Source organism: Gobio gobio (assembly GCF_949357685.1).
Source record: "Gobio gobio genome assembly, chromosome: 18".
Classification (NCBI taxonomy): domain Eukaryota; kingdom Metazoa; phylum Chordata; class Actinopteri; order Cypriniformes; family Gobionidae; genus Gobio; species Gobio gobio.
Genome location: NC_137111.1, coordinates 47677895 through 47688966, shown reverse-complemented (window position 1 = coordinate 47688966; position 11072 = coordinate 47677895). Strand labels below are relative to the sequence as shown.

Here is an 11072-nt window from a genome sequence, read left to right as displayed (position 1 = left end):
TCATTCTCGTGTTACGCATCACGTTTGAGCTTCAGCGAGAACCAATGAGGTTCATTCTCGTGTTACGCATCACGTTTGAGCTTCGGCGAGAACCAATGAGGTTCATTCTCGTGTTACGCATCACGTTTGAGCTTCGGCGAGAACCAATGAGGTTCATTCTCGTGTTACGCATCACGTCTGAGCTTCGGCGAGAACCAATGAGGTTCATTCTCGTGTTACGCATCACGTCTGAGCTTCGGCGAGAACCAGTGAGGTTCATTCTCGTGTTACGCATCACGTTTGAGCTTCAGCGAGAACCAATGAGGTTCATTCTCGTGTTACGCATCACGTTTGAGCTTCGGCGAGAACCAATGAGGTTCAATCTCGTGTTACGCATCACGTTTGAGCTTCGGCGAGAACCAATGAGTTTCATTCTCGTGTTACGCATCACGTCTGAGCTTCGGCGAGAACCAATGAGGTTCATTCTCGTGTTACGCATCACGTCTGAGCTTCGGCGAGAACCAGTGAGGTTCATTCTCGTGTTACGCATCACGTTTGAGCTTCGGCGAGAACCAATGAGGTTCATTCTCGTGTTACGCAGCACGTTTGAGCTTCGGCGAGAACCAATGAGGTTCATTCTCGTGTTACGCATCACGTTTGAGCTTCGACGAGAACCAATGAGGTTCATTCTCGTGTTACGCATCACGTCTGAGCTTCGACGAGAACCAATGAGGTTCATTCTCGTGTTACGCATCACGTCTGAGCTTCGGCGAGAACCAATGAGGTTCATTCTCGTGTTACGCATCACGTCTGAGCTTCGGCGAGAACCAGTGAGGTTCATTCTCGTGTTACGCATCACGTTTGAGCTTCAGCGAGAACCAATGAGGTTCATTCTCGTGTTACGCATCACGTCTGAGCTTCGGCGAGAACCAGTGAGGTTCATTCTCGTGTTACGCATCACGTTTGAGCTTCAGCGAGAACCAATGAGGTTCATTCTCGTGTTACGCATCACGTTTGAGCTTCGGCGAGAACCAATGAGGTTCAATCTCGTGTTACGCATCACGTTTGAGCTTCGGCGAGAACCAATGAGGTTCATTCTCGTGTTACGCATCACGTCTGAGCTTCGGCGAGAACCAATGAGGTTCATTCTCGTGTTACGCATCACGTCTGAGCTTCGGCGAGAACCAGTGAGGTTCATTCTCGTGTTACGCATCACGTTTGAGCTTCAGCGAGAACCAATGAGGTTCATTCTCGTGTTACGCATCACGTTTGAGCTTCGGCGAGAACCAATGAGGTTCATTCTCGTGTTACGCATCACGTCTGAGCTTCGGCGAGAACCAGTGAGGTTCATTCTCGTGTTACGCATCACGTTTGAGCTTCGGCGAGAACCAATGAGGTTCATTCTCGTGTTACGCAGCACGTTTGAGCTTCGGCGAGAACCAATGAGGTTCATTCTCGTGTTACGCATCACGTTTGAGCTTCGACGAGAACCAATGAGGTTCATTCTCGTGTTACGCATCACGTCTGAGCTTCGACGAGAACCAATGAGGTTCATTCTCGTGTTACGCATCACGTCTGAGCTTCGACGAGAACCAATGAGGTTCATTCTCGTGTTACGCGTCACGTTTGAGCTTCGGCGAGAACCAATGAGGTTCATTCTCGTGTTACGCATCACGTCTGAGCTTCGACGAGAACCAATGAGGTTCATTCTCGTGTTACGCATCACGTCTGAGCTTCGACGAGAACCAATGAGGTTCATTCTCGTGTTACGCATCACGTCTGAGCTTCGACGAGAACCAATGAGGTTCATTCTCGTGTTACGCGTCACGTTTGAGCTTCGGCGAGAACCAATGAGGTTCATTCTCGTGTTACGCATCACGTCTGAGCTTTGGCGAGAACCAGTGAGGTTCATTCTCGTGTTACGCATCACGTTTGAGCTTCGGCGAGAACCAATGAGGTTCATTCTCGTGTTACGCAGCACGTTTGAGCTTCGGCGAGAACCAATGAGGTTCATTCTCGTGTTACGCATCACGTTTGAGCTTCGACGAGAACCAATGAGGTTCATTCTCGTGTTACGCATCACGTCTGAGCTTCGGCGAGAACCAATGAGGTTCATTCTCGTGTTACGCATCACGTCTGAGCTTCGGCGAGAACCAGTGAGGTTCATTCTCGTGTTACGCATCACGTTTGAGCTTCGGCGAGAACCAATGAGGTTCATTCTCGTGTTACGCAGCACGTTTGAGCTTCGGCGAGAACCAATGAGGTTCATTCTCGTGTTACGCATCACGTTTGAGCTTCGACGAGAACCAATGAGGTTCATTCTCGTGTTACGCATCACGTCTGAGCTTCGGCGAGAACCAATGAGGTTCATTCTCGTGTTACGCATCACGTCTGAGCTTCGACGAGAACCAATGAGGTTCATTATCGTGTTACACAGCACGTTTGTGATAAAGCTAGTAAAGCACGAGGACACTGAATTTCCAACAAAAAGTGGGTTTTATTTTACCCAAAAAATAAGAAAAAGTCACAAATAAAGAATACATAATAAATCAATTTAATCTAACAAATACTCTAGCTAGACTTTACATAAACTTGACTCAATATAATAAAAGTAAGTAACTTGTAACAGAACAAAACTGACTCCCTGAGACAAAGGGTGAGCTCACTTAAAATAGACAAGGAGAAACATACAATCAACATTTTATAAAGCATCAAGTTATTTGCAATCCAATTAAATCAAAGTAAATATAATGACAAACAAAACAACATAATAACAATGCAAACTAACAAACGTTAATAATAGAAACGAGTAAAAGACAACAAATGATATTCCGTTTCCTTTACCCCCATGACGTCACTTCTACTTGGTATCGTCGAGCGTAACTCCGCCCATAAATCGCTATTGTTGCATCATGAGCGTCTCGGCGTCAGCCTTTTGCCAGTCGAGACCACGGCGACGGACGGACGCGCACACCGCAACCAACGCCAGCCCTCAACTCCAAACCAGCTCACGGTAACTTTAACTCTCTAGAAACAAGTAAGTGTCCGAAGTAGGCTACTACATAAATAAAGCATTGCAAATATGTCAAACAAAATCTGTGTAGCGTTTTTATTATAAACATCTATATAACAAATCTTAAATACTATATTATAAACTTAAATGAAATGGTTGTTAAATAAAAATGAGGGAACGTATGCGCTGTAAATGATGAATGTGTGCGTAAGCTTGGAACATACTCTGCAAGAACAAATACATTTGTTCTTGTTCTTGCCACCTTGAGAAAACGGGCAAAGTTCGTTCTGGCCATGACATTCCATACTTCACGAGAAAAGCAGATGCCGAACATCTCCGTTTCTCCGCATTAACCCCCCTCACTTTAAAATTCTGACCAATCACACAATAGTTCTCGGACACCCACAAGAAAAAAGTTCTGCTCAGACGACTCCCTTTTTTTTTTTTTTTTTTTTTTTTTTTTTTAAATACTCGTAGCTCAACAGCGGCTGGTTGAACTTTTTTTTATTTATTATTATTATTAAATGCCAAGGTATCGAAAATACAAGTACAAAGCAAAATTGTTACAGGTTACAAAAGATTACAAAAGTAAAACATAATTCCTACATACATAGAGCCTATAAAATCTAACAGAAAGCTTTTAATGAAACAAATTAAAAAGTTGAAATAAATGCGTTGTCTTAAGAGCTTTTAAGATTCTTATATATGATGAGATATTTTGGATGTACTGTTGGACCTCTTTTGTAAAAACAATGAATAAAGGTTTTTTATTAGTAAATTTACAGCGGTGAATGTGAAATTTTGCAAGGAGCAATAATAGGTTAATAATAAAGTATTCATTAATTTGAGATTTTTGTGTATTCATGAAGCCAAACAATACATCCTTTAAAGCCAGAGAGAAACCCGGAAGCACATTGCAGTTAATACATTTAGAGAATTCGTCCCAAAATAGTTGTGTGTGAGGACAATCCCAGAAAATATGAAAAGAAGTTTCCTCAGGGGCACCACAGAAAGAATGCTCAGACGACTCCCAAACCAGGGCTCCGAGAACAAAATGTTTTTTCTCTGTTCTTGCGGAGTATGTTGCACCCTTTATCCTCATCAATCGAGAACCAATCAGATTCATTCTCGAGCTTCAGCGAGAGTTTTTTTCTATGTTGTTGAGCTTCTGTTTGTTCGCTGATCAATGTTTATATGCTCATCCTAAAAAGCGATTAAATCTTTCAAGAAAATTAACTAAACCGCTCAACATGGATTCATTTTATGATCTGTTCATGAATTTAAGTGGTAGTCAATGGAGGGACAGTAATTAAAGGGATAGTTCACCCAAAAACGAAATGTTTATGTTTATCTGCTCACCCCCAGGGCGTCCAAGATGTAGGTGTGTTTGTTTCTTCAGAACACAAAAGAAGATTTTTAACTCCAGCCGTTGCAGTGTGATAGTCGTATAATGATGTCAATGGGGATGTTTTAGAGTATGAGAGCAATGAGTAAAAACACATAGACATATGAATCCTTATTAAACCATGTGGCTCGTGGCGACACATTGATGTCTTAAGACTAGGGTGACCACCATCAAACAAAGCAAATGTGGGACAATTACTAAGTTTGCGTGGGACAATGTGGGACATGTTACCGACACTAAAACATAACCTGAAACTGTTACACAATGTCTATCTAACTTAATAAAAACATATGTATTCTGCCTTTCAGATGATAAAAATACTTTGCTCTTTAGTCCCTTCCAGAAAACACCATTACATCAATGTAACATTGTACATGTCATTTAAATTCAACACTGAGCCCAAAGGCAGCAGGCATCAGATCTGACCAAGTCCAATAATGAACAAATAAAATATAAAGCAACATGAAATTAGTTCATTGACAGTCTTATATATTATATTATATATTAAGAATATAACCAATTTACCGAATTATCCATTCGTTTTCTACATGGAACAAATCCGCTCCACATTTTGATTGACAGCCGTCAGAACCTACTAGTGACTGTGTTTACTCCTTTCTTTTCAACCATTGGATAGGATTTTAAAAACTGCTGTTGTTGTATTTGTGAAAGGCGGGATGTACTTCTGACGAAGCGCTGTGGTTAAATATATCTAGGTGAAAAACGATGCCGCAAAAAGAATAAATGAAATGCTTTCTTAAAAAGGCAAAAGAACGCATGCATGTCTTCTTATGATAATTAAAAACCAACAGACTGATGAAAATGCGGGACATTTTCTCAATATGCGACGTGCGGGACAAGGGGTGAAAATGCTGTGCGGTACAACGCAAAGCGGGACGGGTGGTCACCCTACTTAAGACACGAAACGATCGTTTTCTGCGAGAATCCCAACAGTATTAGTTTTTTTTAAACTCTTATCAGAAGAATGTCATCTAGTATTCCCAGCACCATAACTTCCGGCGAATAAGGTCAAAATTCTGTCGCGATCAAAGATATATATATACGTAGATGCCTCATTCGACCGATCCGCGCAGGCATTAATGAGGGATCTATGTATATATAGATAGCCGTGTGGAGCAGTTATATGATGGACAGATGCAGTTTTTATGGACTTCAATAACAGAGCAACTATTACTGCCATTATAATGCTTGGATTAGCCTGAACATTTTTAATATAACTCCGATTTTATTCGTCTGAAAGAAAAAGAATGTCATAATATACACCTCGGATGACTTGAGGGTGAGTAGGCCTAAATCATGGGCTAATTTTCATTTTTGGGTGAACTATCCCTTTAAATCAGATCTGCGAACTTGCTATGCTCCGAGCGCGACTTTTTCCCCATTATTGGAAGCTCTTAAATAATATATAAATAAAGAATACATTTTAGTATTAAACTGATATTTTTCCAAATGACCAATAAACTATTTTCCCTAATAAACATTTTTGTAGGCTCTAGGGCTAATTATATAATATATAATTTCCCATTTTCCGTAGCCTATCTTTATGTATACGTTAACTAATAAATTAAGGAATCAAAATAAGTTCACGATACTGACTCGAAACTTGCTGATGGGTGTGTTATAACATGTCAGAAAAGAACAGCTGAAGGAAAGCGAGGAGGAATCGAAACTGAAAGTTAAAGGCTGGTTTAAACACCCAGACTGAGCTCCTGAGAGAACTGGTCTCTGACCCGGAGTCTGACAGGACTGGACTGGACAGAAGCGAAAATGTCTGCCGAAACTGAAATGGAGATGAAGATTTTAGACTACTTGAGACGAAATGGCAAAAGCACAGCTTTGAACATTTCTAAAGGATTCGGAATGAGCAGATCCACCGCGAACAGACATTTGTACAGCCTAGAGAGATCACAACTGGTGTTCAAAACTAATGAAATGCCTCCTGTTTGGGATCTAATGGAGAAGGGGAACGAGGTCAAACAAACACCCAAACCAGAGCAGACGTCCCCGACGACAAGAGACACACGCGAAGATAAACATGTGAAGGATCTGCTGAGATCAGGAGGTTTAAAAGCCCATCTGATCGCCTCAGAACTGGGACAGCCAACAAAAACCATAAAGAAACAGCTGTACAGTATGGAGAAGGAGGGAAAAGTACAGAAATGTGCCAAAACCAGCATATGGACACTGAATGAAGAGGACAGCAATGGAAGTTACACACAAGAGAGGTTTGTGTTGTGTTTATTTTATTAAAACACTTTTACAATTGTAATCTTTAAAAAAAAAAAAAAAAAAAAAGATTTTTAATTGATTTAGTTCCTGTTTTTATTTTCCAGTGATGATAGACTGGGCACCAATTCAGGGTAAGCAATTTTAAAGAGAAATGCTTTAACTGTATTGTTTATAGGATAATGCATAATGAATTGTTTATTGCTGTATCATCTTTAGGTTGTCTCAGTGTTTTGATGTGATCACAGTGCTTGGTAAAGGAGGCTTTGGTTGTGTTTATAAAGTAAAGCATATATATGATGACAAGATCTACGCTGTGAAGAAAGTCGACTTAATTGAGTAAGTCATTATATGTATTTATACATACATACATACATTCATTCATTAATTTGTTCATGCAGTTATTTATTTATACATTTATTTATTTCAGTCATGAATTTATTTATATTATAATTTATTCGTGCATTAATTTATCATGAATTTTTTTATTTATTCATGCATTAATTTGTACATTCATTTATCATGCATTTTGCTTATTTATTTATTCATTTATCATGCATTTATTTATTTATTTATGTATTTATTTAATTCATGCATTAATACATTCATCTATTCATTTATTTACTTATTCATGCATTTATTTATACATTCATTAATTTGTGCATTTATTCGTGCATTAATTTATCATGAATTTCTTATATATTCATGCATTAATTTATACATTTATTCATGCATTTTGTTAGTTTATTTATTTATTCATTTATCATGCATTTATTTATTTCAGTCATGCATTTATTTATATATGCTTGCATTAATTTATACATTCATTTATTCGTGCATTCATTTATCATGAATTTCTTTATTTATTCATGCATTAAATGTATACATTCATTTATTCATGCATTTTTTTGTTAATTAATTTATTCATTTATCATGCATTTATTTCTTTAATTAATGCATTAATAAATGTTTTTATTCATGCATTAATTTATACATTCATCTATTAATGTATTTACTTATTCATGCATTTATTCATACATTAATTTATTTTTGCATTAATTTATCATGAATTTCCTTATATATTCATGCATTCATTTATACATTCATTTTATTCATGTAGTTTGTTTGTTTGTTTGTTTATTTATTTATTTATTAATTTATCATGCATTTATTTATTTAATTCATGCATTAATAAAAAAAATATTCATGCATTAATTTATACATTCATCTATTAATTGATTTACTTACTCATGCATTTATTTATACATTCATTTATTTGTGCATTTATTTTATTCATTGGTTTTAAAACAGGAAAGCTGATTCCGAGGTGAAGGCATTGGCCAGGCTTGATCACCCACACATAGTGCGCTACATTACATGTTGGTCAGACTCTGAGAACTGCACAAACAAAATGTCCAAGTAAGCAAGTCTCCATTGCTTTTGATAAAACATTGAGTGTGTTATCAAATTTAAAAGTGTTTCTTATTAATGACGTTTATTTGCGTTCTATGTTCAGAACATCAGGCTCTTCATCAGATGTCGTGACCTTTGAGAGATCCGGCGATGATGATGAAGATGACAATGATGATGTCAGTGATGATGAAGATGACGATGATGATGTCAGTGATGATGGCACATCAGGAATGGCGAGTCTGAGTGTGTCTGCAGAGTATGTCCAGCAGTCTTCTTATAAAACACTTGTTGATTTTGCTTCTATATAGTGTGAAATTTAAAAGAGTAATTTTAGAGTAAACTAGTATTACAGTGTTCGCTCAACTGCTCACTGGTTTGATTGTCTGTTCTCAGATCAGCATCTGCTGCTGGGCCCTCAGGAAACCTGGACTCTTTAAATCGGTGAGTTTATTTATTTATGATACAACAACTGGATTTTTTTGTAAATAACAGATTTTTATTTTTACTATAGCTTTTAAACTAGTCCAAAAACAACCATCAATTTAAACCAACCTCTGCATTTTCCTCTGAAGAACACCAGTGTTAGAATCTGATTTGTCGTTTGTTTTTAGAAAGATCCTGGATCATTTCATTTAGCATTTCATTTCATGATCATGAATGCAAGTACACAAACTCTCTATAATTTTGCCATCTTAAATTTAAGATGGATTAACAATTAAAAACAGTGCTGGGCAGATTACTTGCAAATTTCCGTCCATTATAGATATACGTTTGACCTAATGTAACGGAGGTCAGCCAGTAGTTGCGGTGCGAGTAAACCTCACTCCTCTGATCTCGAGACGCTCTAGTGACTGACGCTAGGGGTTGCAGCCTTTAGCCTCCTTGTTAGAGCGTCCGACTCTCATGCCGGCGGACCCGGGTTCGAGTCCCGCTTGGAGCGGGGCGGTTCAAACAGGAGGGGTTACACTAGCTCAAAATGCATTCTTGAGTAGTATTAGTTTGTGCAATATTTCTATGAAAATACGAAGATTGATTTAATTCTTCGTATCATGTAATACTGAGTAGTAACGCATATAATCAGTTACTACCACAACTAAAATGTAATGTTTCTCAAAGCTGGTTTGGTCACAATACTTATTTAATTTGAAGGAAAGAACCAATATAAGCAAACGTCTAAAGAAAAATAAAATGATGATTTGAAATCTCTCTGTTTCAGCAGAAAGACGTATTTGTTTATTCAGATGGAGTTCTGTGAGGGAGGAACACTGACTACGTGGATAAAGGACAGAAATCTGGCGAACATACAGAGAAACGAAGAGGACATCCTTAAAATATTTTATGAAATTATCAGCGGAGTGGAATACATCCATTCAAACAAGCTCATCCACCGAGACCTGAAGGTAGTGGCTGGGAGAATATTGTGATTTAACATGTGAACAAACAAGCATTTTATCATATTTAGCATTTGTTCTTTCCTTTTAGCCTGATAACATATTGTTCAGCTCTGATGGCCGAGTGAAGATCGGAGACTTTGGGCTGGTTGTGGCTCAGACCACTGACAGCGGTGACCCTATAGAGAGGTCAAAGAGAAGAGGAACACCACCATACATGAGTCCTGAGCAGGTGACACGCTTTGAATTTTAGTTTCACGAGTTCACACTTACATATAATTTATGGAGAGTAATTTAACTGCGTATTTGGCGTGCTGTCCGGGGGGAGGGCTTCGAGCTCGGAATTTGGCCCGAACCCAGAGTACCCCCCGTATATGTAAGTGGCTTATAAAATAAAAGTGTGGAGAAGGGGTGGTGGAGGGATGCTAGAAAACTGTCAATGAATGGAGGTAAGACTGCTGTGTGTATATATACCTCTTACTGTTGATTAGCTGAGTGCTCTCCACCTGTGTCAATTATCTGAACGTGCTCCTCCCGAACTATGTTTATAAAACATTATGTATTGACAAAGATTAGAGCTGTTCTACCTGTTTTGTTTATATGAGTAGTCTTAACCATTTATGAGGATTTAAAAAAAAATATTTAAATGAAATTGAATATCATTGTTTACCGTAGGAAAATAAGAGGAATTATGATGAGAAAACAGACATTTTCCCCCTTGGACTCATATGGTTTGAGATGCTGTGGAAATTGTCCTCTGGAATGGAGAGAGTAAAGGTCAGTATTTTAGTATTTTCATCAGGATTATTGACTGGATTCACTGTTTGTAGTGAAGTTTGCAAACATTGTTTTATTTATTTAAAAAAAAAAATTACATTGCAGCTGTGGCAAGATCTGAGAAATCAAAAGTTTCCGGAAGGTTTTTGTGACCGTTATCCGACTGAAGTAAGAAACTTGATTTTTCCTCACGAATACACAATGGCCTTCGGGGGGGCAGAAATTTGGGGGGAGTGGGCACACATACTCGCTCACATACACACTCACACACACACTCTCACTCTCATATGCACACACATACACACTCACACACGCACGCACACACTCTCACTCTCATATACACACACATACACACTCACACGCACGCACACACTCCCACTCTCATATACACACACATACACACTCACACACGCACGCACACACTCCCACTCTCATATACACACACATACACACTCACACACGCACGCACACACTCTCACTCTCATATACACACATACACACTCACACACGCACGCACACACTCTCACTCTCATATACACACATACACACTCACACACGCACGCACACACTCTCACTCTCATATACACACACATCCACACTCACACACACACGCACACACTCACTCTCACTCTCATATACACACACTCTCACACATCCACACTCACACATCCATACATACTCGCACATCCATACATACTCGCACACATACACACTCACACACGCACGCACACACTCTCACTCTCATATACACACACTCACACATCCACACATCCACACTCACACATCCATAAATACTCGCACACATACACTCACACACTCACACACACTCTCTTTTTCTCTCTCTCTC

At 38.9% G+C, this 11072-nt stretch overlaps 1 protein-coding gene across 2 annotated transcripts in view; it reads left to right on the top strand.

Moving 5' to 3' along the window:
• The first annotated feature begins 2919 nt into the window (after positions 1-2919).
• The window catches only part of LOC307141736 (interferon-induced, double-stranded RNA-activated protein kinase-like), a 9763-nt gene continuing 1610 nt past the window's right edge, over positions 2920-11072 (top strand). Inside the window, exons 1-11 of one of the 2 annotated variants that reach the window (XM_079842162.1) lie at positions 2920-3016; positions 6051-6643; positions 6752-6778; positions 6864-6983; positions 7956-8063; positions 8161-8313; positions 8451-8498; positions 9274-9457; positions 9540-9680; positions 10124-10225; positions 10331-10393. In XM_079842162.1, the coding sequence (XP_079698288.1) occupies positions 6186-6643; positions 6752-6778; positions 6864-6983; positions 7956-8063; positions 8161-8313; positions 8451-8498; positions 9274-9457; positions 9540-9680; positions 10124-10225; positions 10331-10393 (1404 nt within the window). In that variant the 5' untranslated portion in view covers positions 2920-3016; positions 6051-6185. Of the gene's footprint in view, positions 3017-6050; positions 6644-6751; positions 6779-6863; positions 6984-7955; positions 8064-8160; positions 8314-8450; positions 8499-9273; positions 9458-9539; positions 9681-10123; positions 10226-10330; positions 10394-11072 lie in introns of those variants that run through there. The other variant, XM_079842163.1, reaches the window with a different exon arrangement.